The sequence below is a fragment of the Channa argus genome, chromosome 11, assembly GCF_033026475.1.
Source record: "Channa argus isolate prfri chromosome 11, Channa argus male v1.0, whole genome shotgun sequence".
Lineage (NCBI taxonomy): Eukaryota > Metazoa > Chordata > Actinopteri > Anabantiformes > Channidae > Channa > Channa argus.
The window spans coordinates 4,562,585-4,576,448 of NC_090207.1; the positions used below are offsets into that span (position 1 = coordinate 4,562,585).

At 39.8% G+C, this 13,864-nt stretch overlaps 2 protein-coding genes across 2 annotated transcripts; both read left to right on the plus strand.

The window, feature by feature from the left end:
• Window positions 1-1,055: 1,055 nt before the first annotated feature.
• On the plus strand, window positions 1,056-3,371 carry LOC137135541 (interleukin-1 beta-like). The gene is made up of 5 exons (XM_067519725.1): window positions 1,056-1,194; window positions 1,491-1,711; window positions 1,942-2,106; window positions 2,394-2,527; window positions 2,733-3,371. Exons 2-5 carry the CDS (start codon window positions 1,504-1,506, stop codon window positions 2,952-2,954), a joined length of 729 nt encoding a protein of 242 aa, XP_067375826.1. The 5' UTR covers window positions 1,056-1,194; window positions 1,491-1,503; the 3' UTR covers window positions 2,955-3,371.
• Window positions 3,372-3,871: 500 nt separating this feature from the next.
• Window positions 3,872-13,436, plus strand: ckap2l (cytoskeleton associated protein 2-like). The gene is made up of 9 exons (XM_067519724.1): window positions 3,872-4,081; window positions 6,010-6,076; window positions 6,176-6,230; window positions 6,868-8,087; window positions 8,765-8,960; window positions 9,333-9,491; window positions 10,694-10,754; window positions 11,698-11,851; window positions 12,762-13,436. The coding sequence occupies exons 1-9, from the start codon at window positions 4,042-4,044 to the stop codon at window positions 13,063-13,065; spliced, it is 2,256 nt and encodes a 751-aa protein (XP_067375825.1). The 5' UTR covers window positions 3,872-4,041; the 3' UTR covers window positions 13,066-13,436.
• The last annotated feature ends 428 nt before the right edge of the window (window positions 13,437-13,864 follow it).

Genomic DNA, 13,864 nt, shown 5'->3' on the forward strand with positions numbered 1-13,864 from the left:
AAATGAAGAAATAAGCGATCATCCCCTGTTGTGCAAATCCAGTCAACAAGCGAATTGCTGGAATTTCTTCTTAAATCAAGAGAGAAATTAAGTATTTATCATCAAAAGGAAATTCAGTATTTCATACCATGAGCTTTCACCTTCATACTGTATATTTTTTTTGGTATTTCTCAAAAATGTGCCTGAATATGAAGCCACAGCTCGGAGTTCGCTGAATTAAGCACAAACACTGAAAACAGGAGATATAAGAGATATCAAGCTTACAGACCAACCTTTTCTCATTAAAGATAACGAACTACGCCAACACAGTTAATTTCAATTCAGTGTTAAAATTGAATATGTGTGAATTACACAATGGATTTAACACTGGCGGTTCAGCTGTGTATATTTCAAAATATCAAATCCAATATCCTTATAGAACTGCACTTTTTGCAACTTTAATTTAATTATTATGAATATGATTAATAGCGGCAGCTGTAGCTTAGTGGGTAAAGGCAGTCATCCAAGTCAGTGGTTCGATCCCTGGTCCCGGCTATATGTCAAAGTGTTTCTGGGAAAGACAACGAACCCCCAACAGCCCATTCCCCTCCCCAGCTGTGCAGTGCCGGTCCAAGCCCGGTACAAATTGGGGAGGGTTGCGGCAGGATGGGCATCTGGCGTAAAAACTGTGCCAAATCAACATGCGGACAATGATCTGCTGTGGTGACCCTGAACTCAGAGGATAAACCGAAAAGACAAAAAATAAATTAAAAAAAAAAAAAAAAAAAAAAAAAATATATATATATATATATATATATATATATATATATATAATTATTATTTTCTCTTATGATTACACCTTTTCTGCGTATCCTCACTGCCCCTCTTCAAGTGCCTCAAATCTAAAAAAACATGAAAAATGTGTTGTGTATTATATAAGTGTTCTTTTCAGGGATGTAGCACACTGAACTGTTCTGAGTCTACCTGTCTGGCACAGTCATACTGTACCTGGGCTGAAAGCACAGTATTTCTTCATCCCAACAAGCAACACCAGTAACATGAACACGCCCATTCAACTTCCCCTTATGGCAATAACAATATAAGGTGCTGCATCAGACAGTGTCTTCACAGAAGGAGAAGTGGAACAGTGCCATCACAGCGACTGGGATCGTATCCACGCGCAATAATACAACTTCTACTCTACTGCTACTACAGGTAAAGTGATAGTTGTAGTTTACATTTAGAAACATTTGCTGGTAGATAAATTAACAGGACACATTCAGCATAAATCTTCTTTAGACTCTTTCTATTATAAGGATTCATGTCACTCAGACTTTCAGATGAAAATATTTCTAAATCTATAATTTGGTATTACTTTATACAGGGCTAGTCTAGTCAAGTCTTAAAAATTAGTAAAGAAGAAAATTATTCTCTACAATAGATAAGATATAAATCAGATTTATTACCACTGAAAGTTGCTTAAAATATGTTTTCTTCCTAATCTTGAAAAGGACTTAATCCAAGATGACATGCAATGTGAGCAAAATGTGGAACCTCAGGATGCCAGAGGGACTGAACCTAGAGATTAGCAATCATCCGATGACACTGAAGAATGTGGTCAACCTCATCATTTGCACAGAGAGGCTGATGCCGAAAAAGTCAGAGTCAGTGCGGAGCACTGAGCTCAGAGAAGAACATCTGCTCAGCTACCTGCTGGAGAACTTGGTGGAAGGTAATCACACAGAACTACTGTATAGAAACTATTACTTTATTTTTTGTTTGTTTAAATAACCATTAAAACTAAAATGACTATCAAACACTGTATATATGTTTGAAAAACCATAATTGAGCTATTGTTTCCAAAATTGATTTGTGAAAGGAGAGATGAGGTCTACAGCCTTACAGAAAAATTGCAGTCTTCGCATCATAATTGATCAAGTTGTCCACTTTTCTCCCCCACAGAAACTTTTGTGTTTGAATGCGAATCGGCACCTTCGGCTCAGTACATCAAGACAAGTGAGCACCAGTGCAGCATAACCGACAGTGAGCAGAGGAGCCTTGTTCTGGTCCAAAACTGCATGGAGCTCCACGCAGTGATGCTGCAGGGTGGCAGTGACAGCCGCAAAGGTAGAGACACAGGAGCGATTACACGGAAGGGTTAGAAAAGGGGATTATGGATTTGTTTGAATTAATCTGCCGACTGTTTGCTTGACATTTGTACTTAAGCTGATAAAATGTGATACCAGAAAAAAAAAATCCTTATTTCTTCCTGTAGTATATTCTTGTAGGATGGAAATATCCAATAACATAATAAATACACTGATATCTTGGATGGAGATGATGTCTGATCACTGAGGCCGATCAAATCTTTCTGTGTTATTAACGTGAACCTGTATCCCCGGTTCCCTCCTCAGTTTACATCAACATGTCGACTTACGTGCACCCTTCACCCAACACCGACGACCGACCTGTGGCACTAGCCATCAAAGACACAAATCTGTACCTGTCATGCCACAAGGAAGGCGATGTGCCAACCCTGCACCTGGAGGTAAAACTCTTACATAAATCTCTTTGTTGTACTGTTTAAGAGTAAACTCAGGCCTGTGTTCTACATTTCTCAAAGCCAGAATAGTCATTAAGGAAAATTGATTAGATCTACATCCAATTGCTAATACTATTCTAATTTATAGATAAATTTTCATTTGTTGTGAGTATTATGGCCAAACCTTCTGACAATGATTTTCATACCTCAGAATGTGGAGGACAAAAGCATCCTGACGACTGTCAACCCGGACAGTGACACGATGCGATTCCTATTCTACAAACAGGACTCTGGCCTGAACATCAGCACGCTCAGGTCCGCCAATTTTCCTGAATGGTACATCAGCACAGAAGAGAGTGACAACAAGCCAGTAAAAATGTCCGAGAAGACTGCCCAGTGCTACCGAACCTTCACCATTCAGCATACGAGTTAAAACCTGCCAAAAACACCTATGGTGGAAATGTGGATTTTTCTCTGACTATTAATGTCTTTGTCTTTCTTAATAGGAACATTTGAACATGAAAAAGGTTTAAATTGAAGAGCACCACGGCTATTAGAATTTAATGAACAAATATAAGATATATGTTTTATTTAAGAAGCACTTGGAAGTTTTATAAATACAGGATTAACTTTATGTACCAAGTACAAAAAACAAGTAAGAGTTTATTAATTTCACCAGTAGGTGGCAGCACTATGCTATCTTGTGAACACACACCATTTACTGATTAGCTATTTATTCTGTCTTATTTATTTATCTATTTTTTTTAAATTTGTGTATTTATCTGAAAACTGCTTAATACCAATGTACATGTAGTGGCGTTCTGAATTTTGAATAAACATTTTAAACTTATTTGGATTTGTTTTGTTAAATTTGTTTACCGACACTTTATACCTGAAACATTTTAAGCCGATTTTACACAGAATATCGCCAGTAACAAGCTGCAGTGTTTGCACAGACAACCAAAAAGTAAGTAGAATTCAGAATTCCTAGTTTGAACAATCCTACATCTCCAGGCTTCACACGTGGCAAGTGCAGTGGGTTAGTTGTTTAGTTATGTGCAATAAAGCAGTAATTTTTTAACACAGATACGTTTAGTTCAGACCTTCGAGCTGCCTTCTTTTAAGCCACTTCTATTTTCCAGCCTTACACTTACTTATTTTCAATTGAAAACCCAATAATTTGCTACCGCTTACCAAATATACGTCAGACACGCATCCTTTGCATGCGCCTTTTGTTTACATTTTTAAAACGTTCTGTTTACATTCTCTCCCCGAATCAGCGCAGGCGTAAGGAGCATGCGTGGTGACTTTGTTTGAAAATTCAAACCGTCCAATCAGATAACGGAGGCGTTTACTCGCGGCAATTTCAAAACCGGATGCGCGAGCTCAGTTGTTATGGAGCGTCTTCTTCATTTCTATTAAACGTGTCGTATATTCACGTTACTACAGTAAAACGCTAAGTGACATTATTCATAGCATATTTGAACGAAGTCGACAGGAGAATTCACATTGACACAGACATGGAGGCAGCAGAGACAGTAACGATACTTTCCAGAAAAGGTTGGCAGCTTTAGTTACTTGCTTTAAAGCTAGCTCAAACCTTTAGCACGACTTCGCTGATCCATGCTAATCCATGCTAACATTAACGTCACGACAAATGAGACGATGCGTTATTAGCGTTTCACATTTCTAAGAATATCTATAAATGTATATAAAGTTGTATTTATGGCCCTCAGTGTATTTGTCCGTTTGAAATGCACTGAATGCGGTGCGTAAAAATATTTTAGAATTCTTACACCTAATCGAATGTATAACGTCCCTTTTCGTGTGCTGCTAGCTACCGTTAGCTCCCCAGTAGCGCTTATTGTGTTTGCGGGCAGTCAGTAGACGCTATGCTTCTAACTGGCATTAAACTAAAAGTGATATAATTTTGAGAATGAACTGTAGAGCTTCCTCCTTACTGCGGAGTTGACATTAACCTCCTACAAGCTGCAGTATTGGTCCGTAGGAAGCTCGCTGTCTCATAGAACGGTGTGTCCACGGGGCTTGCGTTGTCTTAAAGGGGACAGATTTCACACACCGATTATCTTTGGCGTTTTTCGTTGCTTGCAGTAGAAAGCATGGGTTAAACGTCACACCTGGTTGCCGTTGTGTTTTTGTTGATTTATGGCTTTTGGATGTTGGATCCTTTCTGCCGTGGAATACTCCGTAACATTGGCTACTGTTGGCAGATGTTACACTTGCAACTCCCTAATAAAAAGTAAAGCTGGTGCCACACTTTTAGTGTACTTTTTTGGGGGGGGATTCTCACCCATGAGAATCGTTCCCCAATAAGCTTGGTATAAATCATTCCAGGTAGCTTTAGCACGCTGTATATTTTAATTAGATATAGTAAGTTCGCAAGGCAGTCGACCACAGGGTCAGTGGTTCGATCCCCGGTCCCAGCTATATGTCGAAGTGTCTTTCTCAAAAAAGCTGATTTGCTGTAGCAAATTTCTGTGGGTATTTAGACACTTCACAGTCTGTATTTATTTGATGTGCCTGAATATGAAGCCACAGCTCGGAGTTCGCTGAATTAAGCACAAACACTGAAAACAGGAGATATCAAGCTTGCAGACCAACCTTTTCTCATCAAAGATAACGAACTACGCCAACACAGTTAATTTCAATTCAGTGTTAAAATTGGATATGTGTGAATTACACAGTGGATTTAACACTGGCGGTTCAGCTGTGTATATTTCAAAATATCAAATCCAATATCCTTATAGAACTGCACCTTTTGCAACTTTAATTTAATTATTATGAATATGATTAATAGCGGCGGCTGTAGATTAGTGGGTAAAGGCAGTCATCCAAGTAAGTGGTTCGATCCCCGGTCCCAGCCATATGTCGAAGTGTCTATGGCAAGACACTGAACCCTAACAGCCCATTCCCCTCCCCAGCTGCAGAGTGCTGGTCCAAGCCCGGTAGAAATTGGGGAGGGTTGTGTCAGGACGGGCATCCGGTGTAAAAAAAACTGTGCCAAATGAACATGCGGACGATGATCCGCTGTGGCGACCCTGAACTCACGGGATAAGCCAAAAGGGCAAAAAATAAAAAATAAAAAACTGTGTCTTGTGTGACTAAGATGCAGCCAGAGCTACTGTTGAATTATCTGCTCAAATATTCTGACACTTGAAGTCGACAAAACTAATGAGATGTCTTGGAAAGTTAAGTGTCTTTTTAATGGGGATTGACCTGATGTTGATACAGTTTACCTACATGTTTACTTAAAGAGAAGTATTTTCCCGTTAACAGGTCTGTAATCGCGTAATACTGTACGTACACATGCACCTCGGTATCACTTGTGGGCCATATAAGTTGTACAGAGGTACAGTATGTGGGGCCGGCCCAGAAATGTCACACATTAAGTATGAATGTCCAATCTGAAATTTACAGTTGGAGATAGTAGGACCAGTGATGAATTCCTGTGTTACTTTCTGTTACAGAGCAACGCAAGCAGAAGTTGATGGAATACTTAGCAGCAAAAGGAAAGCTGAAACTGTCCAACCCTAAGTATGAAAAGAGAGGGCATCATAGTTCACAATGCTGTTACCTAAATGTTTTCATTTATTGTGTTAAAGGAAAATAACCTAAACAATTTTTACTCCTCAGACCATCTCTCCGTGATGAGTGTCAGGTTCCTAAGCCTGTGATGTCTGCACCAAAGGTAGGGGTGTGTGTGTGTGTGTGTGTGTGTACACAACTGCCATTTCTGTCCATCAGTTTATGCGCAATTACCCATAATAACAAAGTTATAACATATTTTAGTAATGTGCAAAGCTGCACTCAGGATGTGTGAATGGCCCAGAAGTGTAGTGGTCCCTTTACTGATCCAAACCCTGACTCATCAATTCATTGTAACTTTGTTTGTTTTTGTAGAACTCATACGATTTTACATTTTAATGACTGTGGAACTGACTCAAGAGTGTTGAAGTACTGTAAGTGTTTTATAAGTGGTGTCATAGTCCACCTCGTCTGTCGGGAGAGGGCTGTTCCAGTCTGACATAATTCGATTCCATAAAACCTTGTATAATAAAAAAGACTTTTGCATATGGGAGATTTTGATTTGGTTTTTAATAATTTTGAATTTAATAATAAATTTAAATTCTATGCACAGAGTTTGCAAAACGTGTAAGGCCCTGAATACTTTATTTCCTCTATGAAAAGCATTTCAACAAATGTAAAAGTATTACATTTTCGACCGGGTAGGTGTGTGCAGAGTTTGGCGTATAATCATTTCCAATTTAAAAGTTTTGGAACAAATCACAATTATTCCTGTTGATACATGTTTTTTGTTTTCACAGGCTGTTAAGGGAAAGGAAAATAAGCCTCTGTCTAAGAGATTCAGCACAAAAATTCAGTCTCTGGCTGCTCAGTCTTCAAAACATCCTGCCAGAAATCCATTTGGTGTCAATAACAAAGTGAGGGGGGACATCCTGGCTCGACGACAAAATGACAGCTGTCCAGCTGCAACCAGTGGTCCAGCCCGGCCAAAACTAAATGAAAATTCCATGCTCAGAAGCACATACACTGTTAAATCCTCAAAATCTGACCTGAATGTAGCCACAAAACAGCCAAACACGAGAGGGCAATCTTTTGCCAAGACATCTTCAAATGCAGGTTGTACGGCCATAATAACATCCAATATCAGATGGAGCAATAGCTCAAAACCTCCCTTATCAGGCTCAGTGACAGCAGCCAGTGTCAGGATGAGTTTTGGCCCCCTTGTAAAAACAAAAACTGGATTGATTCCTGCAGTCATTCAACCAAGAAACACTGACTCACGCTTGTCATGCAAGTCTGCCACAGCAGTTGATTCTATTGCCAACACTACTGCTGTTGCCAACAAGGTTGTCTCCAGCCACTCATTGCTCTCCCAGAGGAAAACGCCTCATGCCAGTGTTGTCGGCAGCTCTGTCAATAAGCAAACAACAGTTTCTGCAAAAATTGGGAAAGTTCAAGATCAGAATCTGAAGAAAGTTTTGGTTAATCATTGTCAACCCAGTTCTAAGAGTGAACTATTAAGCGGTCTGAAATCAACATCCAAGTCCTCCCAATGCAGAGCAGCACATATTAAACCAGAGGGGAAAGTAGGAATTTCAAAACCTAATCAGTCACTCGGTCCACCCACAGACAGGTCCACAAAGCAGACAAGTGAAAGTGGAGGAGAGAAAAATGTCCAGCCATGCAGAGTGGCCCCCCAAACATCCTTGAGGCCAACAGGAAGGTTCATGTCAAGAGCAGTCACCGGTGGAGAACGAGGTGCTGTGGCTGAGCTCGGTGGCAAAACGATGAAAAAAAAAGACACGCAAATAAAAAAGGGTCGCAGTTCAGCAAATATCCTTCCACAAAAGCCGAGTGTAAAAAAAACAGGTGTTGCAGTTATCTCAAAGACAGTGCAGCAGCCAGCCAGGACCACCAGCTTTACAGGACAGGCCCAAGACATGAAGACACCAAAGGTCACGGTCAGGGTCATTCCACAGACTGAGGGAAGGAAAATGAGTGCTGCTCAGGAGGAAAGACTGTAAGTAGAATAGTGCAGTACAACAGCAGTTCTGTTCATTTATTACAAGTAAATTAATTTGGCTAGAAAGTTTGTGGGGTCTAAAAACTGAAAAAAGTACAGGGACGGACAGCGAGGGAAGGCTTGTAATGGTTTGGTAAAAAAGAAATAAACTACTCGGTGTATTTTCTAAATGGAATTCTGTTTAGCTGTCAGCCAACCCTCAGCTGGATAATATCCCCGAGCATCTGTAGTCAGTTTGTATGTAACTCTATGACCAGTCTGAACCCTTTAAACAGTAAGGAAGGACAGGAAGATAAATAGATAGAAAGTAAGAATGTACTCAGAGGATTAAAGTGCCATTCAAATATGCAGTCTTTGGTTATGAAATCGTTTTTCTGAAGGTTTCCCTTTTCATTATTACATAAAAGAGTGTTAAAAATAAGTAAACCTCTAAACCTTCCTTTTTGAGCTAAAAACAAACTTCTATGGATGTTTAGCAGTGGAGTTGATTGAGTTAGGTCCAAATCTTGACATTTCAGTTCAAAATACGTAAAGTCTGTATTTTGTCAAAAATATTCCGAGACTGTCCTCTACTGCCCTTATTTACTGTGTCTTTTGTGTTGTAGTATCCAATAAGGTGAAAACAATAAATGTTGACTTTTAACTATATTCCGCGCTTTTTATTTGGCTTCAAGGAGGAAACTGCAGGAATGGCGGGAAGCCAAAGGGATTTCCTACAAGCGTCCTCCAATGCCAGTGAGACCTCAGGTCAAGCTCAGTACGGCGGTGCCCCAGCCTTTCTGGTCCACCATGAAGGATGAAGACGACGCCCATTCCCTCATCTGTGCTGTCGACAGGTCTCTAGCTGATTGCATCAAATTGCTTGAAGAGGTATGTGGTGTGGATATACAAATTTAGTGTTACTTATTTAACGGGCTGTAATCGTAAGGCTACATCTCACTACAAGGATTAAGGGTTGAAATGTTTTGCAAGCTGAGGACATGTTTGGCCTTTAATTCATGGCCGTTACGATCATAGGAAAATATTTAGGGTGCACTCCAATTAGTTTGTAAGACCATGTTGCTAAGATAACTGTGTTTATAATGGACAATGGTTTCCATTAGTGCACTTCGCTCAGTCTCTCCTAGAAACTGCTTAAATAGCAACTGCTATTTGATCATGACAAGCACTTTAGTTAGAACATATAGAACATATGTTTGTTTCACTGTGCCACTTTGATAAGAAGCTGTCTTGCACACACAGGGTTGCCCTTCTGAGCAGGTGAAGGAAGTTGTTGCACGGCTACCAGCAGTGTCCCAGAAGTTTGCCAAATACTGGATCTGTCAGGCCCGTCTGATGGAGCAGGAGGGCAACCTGGATGTCTTGCCCATGTTTGAAGAGGCTGTTCGTGTTGTGTTGGAGGTGATTCATTCATTATGTTCGAGCTTTAAAGATGTTTGAAATGAGGGTTGATGTGATGAATGCATCAACTCTGTTTCTTAAATTTTTGTATTCAATGACCTGATTCGTCCACTTCTAGTCGGCATATGAAAGAATAGAAAACAAAGTATAATTTTAGAGTTTTATTTTGACGGTATTATCTAAATGTAATGTCAGTGCTTGACAAAGTACCAGTTAAATAAAGTCAGTCTGTGATTGACAAGTGATTAAAGAAAAACTGACCTCACTGTCGTCGATGAGCCGGTCTCAGAGCTCATCTCTGAGTTTGGGTGGACCTGGCAGGGAGAGAGAAGAAAACATTTATTTTGGGGGAACTTTTGTTCACTATTGAAGGTGGCCATAACAGTAACCTAGACAACTGCAGCAACAACATTCAGGAGGACTTTTGGGCCATTCTTTCTCACAGAACTGCTTCAGTTGAGCCGTATTCTTAGGATGTCTAGTATTTAAGGCTCTCTGGAGTTCATTCCACGGCTTCCATTGAGATTGGTTTATAAACCCAGTCCCAAGACGAATTTGAGATAAAAAGTAATTCAACCTGTCCCCTTTGAAGCACTGTGTGACGTTGCAGTTTCAAACATAATCAAACATTGCAACATGCATCGGAAATTTTCGGAGAAGCTGCTGCTAATTCAGGCAATTTCAGGCTGCAACAATGACGAAAACACACAAAGTGCTGAGGGCTCTGAATACCTGTTCAGTGATTTGTGTATAGTTGACTCATGAACAGACATGTTAACCCTCTCCAATGAATCCAATGCTTCAAGTCTTTACCTGTTGCAGCAGAGTTATTTTTCACATCTTTGATCATTCTGTGATATACGCTACCAAATCATATCAGACAGTGCGTGAAACCCGTGACTGATGAATATCTAGAGAATTGAGACGCTTGTGTATCCCTTCAGATAAGATGATCAGCCACAACAGTAATATCACGTGGACTTTCTGGTGTGGATAAAATTTAACACAAAGTGAATCCGAGCTTGCATGTTGATGGTGCTGTGTAACTGCAGCCTGATCAGAGTGACCGTGTTGACCACTGCCCACCGCAAAATGAATGTCAATCATTCCTGACAACTTGATTAGCTAAAATATCTACTGATTAGGTTTTGTTCTGGGGTAAAAATGAACAAATCCTTTTTTGTGTTTCTATTTTTTTCTAGCCAGTGGACGAGCTGCGGAATGTGGTCTTTGAGATCCTGAAGAAAAAGGACGAGATCCAAGGTACCTGGCCAGTTTGTTTTTGGCATCACCACTGTGGTAGTATCATTAAGATTGCTCACAGTGTTAACTGTTTGTATTTCGCTTCTCGCCACTGTTGCACAAATTGCAGTCAGTATTTAGTCGCACCTTATTCTGTCTCTTGATAAAACAAGATTTTTATCGTGTCGACAAGACACTTGACATGATTCTTCCAGCCTTAGGGCTTCGGCTTACTGTGTGAACCGGCTGCGATCCAGTCATCTGCTTGCATGTGTGCAGGCCACAACAATAAATGGAAACATCTCAGTTCCCTTCATTGCATCAACACATCACTCATTTCCATCTTCTCATTGCACCATATTCTCTCCCACTAACCGTGTGAAGAGAAAAGTAAACAAAACAAAATGTTTTTGAAGAAATAAGATGTTCTATTCTTCAGACAGTCATGTTGAGTGATGGCTGTTTTAGATGGTAGGTAATTGTTTTCTAATAAATGGCTGTGTCTTTGCAGTGAGACACGATACGATGACCGTATCTACACACTCTCGCTCCTCCAAGCAGCTTGAAAGATTTTTTTGTAATATCTTTAAATAAGCAGCATCTACTTTCTCCTGCCGTATGTGTTCTTGTCTATGAGAGCATTGTTGTTGCTCTCCGGCCCTGATAGTTGCTGTGCAACCGAAGCCAAATTTGACAGTTCTGTGTTACAACTTTGAGAAGGTCTGTATGTTGCCACAGTGCAGCCTGTGTGCCGGAGACCGCTTGCTTCTCTTCTATATTATAAAATGGTAACCATTTTTTAACATCTTGACCACTTACTGAATCAGGTAAGAGTGTTTGTTTCTTTTGTTTACAGTTTTTGACCAAAAATCATTAATGCAGCTTTAAACTGTGAAATTTCAATGTTTTTTTTGTAGTGGAAAAATACTTTGACCCAATGTATATATTTTGTTCACATCTGTAGAAATTGAGAAAGAGGAGCATGACATGACAGCAGATAATGGGACCCCTGAGAGTAGCAGCAACCCAGCGATGACCCCTAAAACTGTCAGAGTCCTGATCTGTGGGGAGAGAGGAGATTCATCTGTAGTCAAGTACAAGATCACAGGAACTCCAGGGTACGGTTGAGTCATTATTACAGCTTTAACAAGTAAATATTAAATGTTCATCCATTGCCAGTTTATTAAAAGTAGCTCCACATAATAAGAAGGGTCTAAAACAATTGTTTGTGGTCAAAGGTTGAATAATAAACCAATCTGATATTTAGTTTGCTGTTAAAAAATAGAATACAGTAATTTATTTAATCTATATACTTGCATATAGGTGCATAAATAATATGCAAAATGGCCCTAACTTAACCTGCATACTGCAAATGTGCAGAATACCACTATCTGTCTATAAGACTGCTTTTTTCCAGTTTCTAATTTTGTCTTCATAGTGAAGTTGTGTTGATAGGACTGGCCTGTTTTTTAACATTACCAATAAAATCTCAGCACACTTAAAGAGGCGTATCTTTTCCTCCACTTCTGGAGTTTTATGCCGAAATAACAATGTAATTGGCAATAATAGTTTGCGCAAATACGTTTTCAAAGAAATTGAACTACGAGAACTCAAAAAAACAAACAAAAACAAACTAGCAGTTGCCGGTGTTTTTTAGCTGTCACTGTGACACCAGTTTCTGTCATGGCGAGGAAGCTGAAATTGATGGAGAATCCTAACAAACACTTTCTTGTAATGTTTTATATATTAAATTGCATATTGAAGGAATGCAGTCGTCAGGCGGAGAATACAAATTTGACAGAAGTCTTATCCTTCCTCATATCAGCATATTGAGGACAGACAGAAGAAGGCTGAAAAGACTGTCAGCATGAGATGTGTTTAACAGGAAAAAAGCAGGCACAGTCAGGAATGACAGTTTCACGCTGAGGTGGGAGGGAAGATGACATGGAAGCAAAATAGTTGTTTGTTTCTTGCTCATCACCTAGTCATCCCTACTTCTTATAAAATGTGTTTTGGTTTTTTTTTAAGTGGTCCACCAAGCCAACGGAGAGAACCCATACATGTCAATGGCCAGGAGGTTCGCTTCTTCACCCCGGTAAGACGTTCTGTGCGAATCGAGAGAGCCTCACTCCAATACCCTGCATCCCTCCAGGACCACGATCTTTGCGTGGTCTCTTACAGTGACCTTATCTCCAAGGAGCAAAAAGAGAAAACTCAGGAGCAGGAGGTTGGGGAAACCAGCCAGTCTGCTGACGACACTCCCATGTACATATACAGACAGAATGAAGCACTAAAAGACAAGGTTCAGCTTTTCTGCAAGGAAGATGTTTAGTCTCATGTGCTTATATCACCGCCTTTGTATTTGACACAAAATTGATTTGTTACTATTTACATGACAGGGAATTTAAAGTAATATGCATATGTGTTGTCAGATGTCACCTTTTCCCTGAACAAAAGATGAATTTTCACCCTGTAAAGCTCGTATTTTTAAGTGTTTATATCATTAGGTATTAATCACAATGTCTTATGAAGACATTATTTGGATCCTCTTTTTGGTGTCTGTATTATTTTAAGCCTTCAAATATTGTGTACATGGTAATTTAAGATAAATGTTTTAAGTTTCTTTGTTTGTAAACCCCTGTAGGTATAATGTTTGTGAAAAAAAGAATGGTGCTAGTGGGTGGAATCTACCTGCTGGATGCAGCATCTCGAGTCTCGCGTTTGCTTGTTTGGGTTTCTGCCAGTTGCCCACAAACATTGATGTGAAGTTGCTAACAAGTCAACATTTTCTAAATCTGGAACCATTGGGGTTATTTTACAACACTCAATCAAGTTCAGAAGGTATATCCCAAATCCTCATCTGTCCGAATGCTGTGTGGAAATGATTTGGTCTGCTAGTCTCAGTCTATGTTCAGGGCTCAGTTCTTCCTACGTGGATTAACATGTTAACAGGATAACGTTGTTGAATATTTGACACTATCCCAGATCTGTTCATTCTTTCAAGTCACGTTGAGCTTGTGTCCCAGCAACAGGTCCACAATCTTAAACCTACTCACGATCAGAGTATTTCGAAGGTTTAGTCACTGCAAACCATATAACTTCTCAGATTTGAACAGTGTTGGACCTTCTAA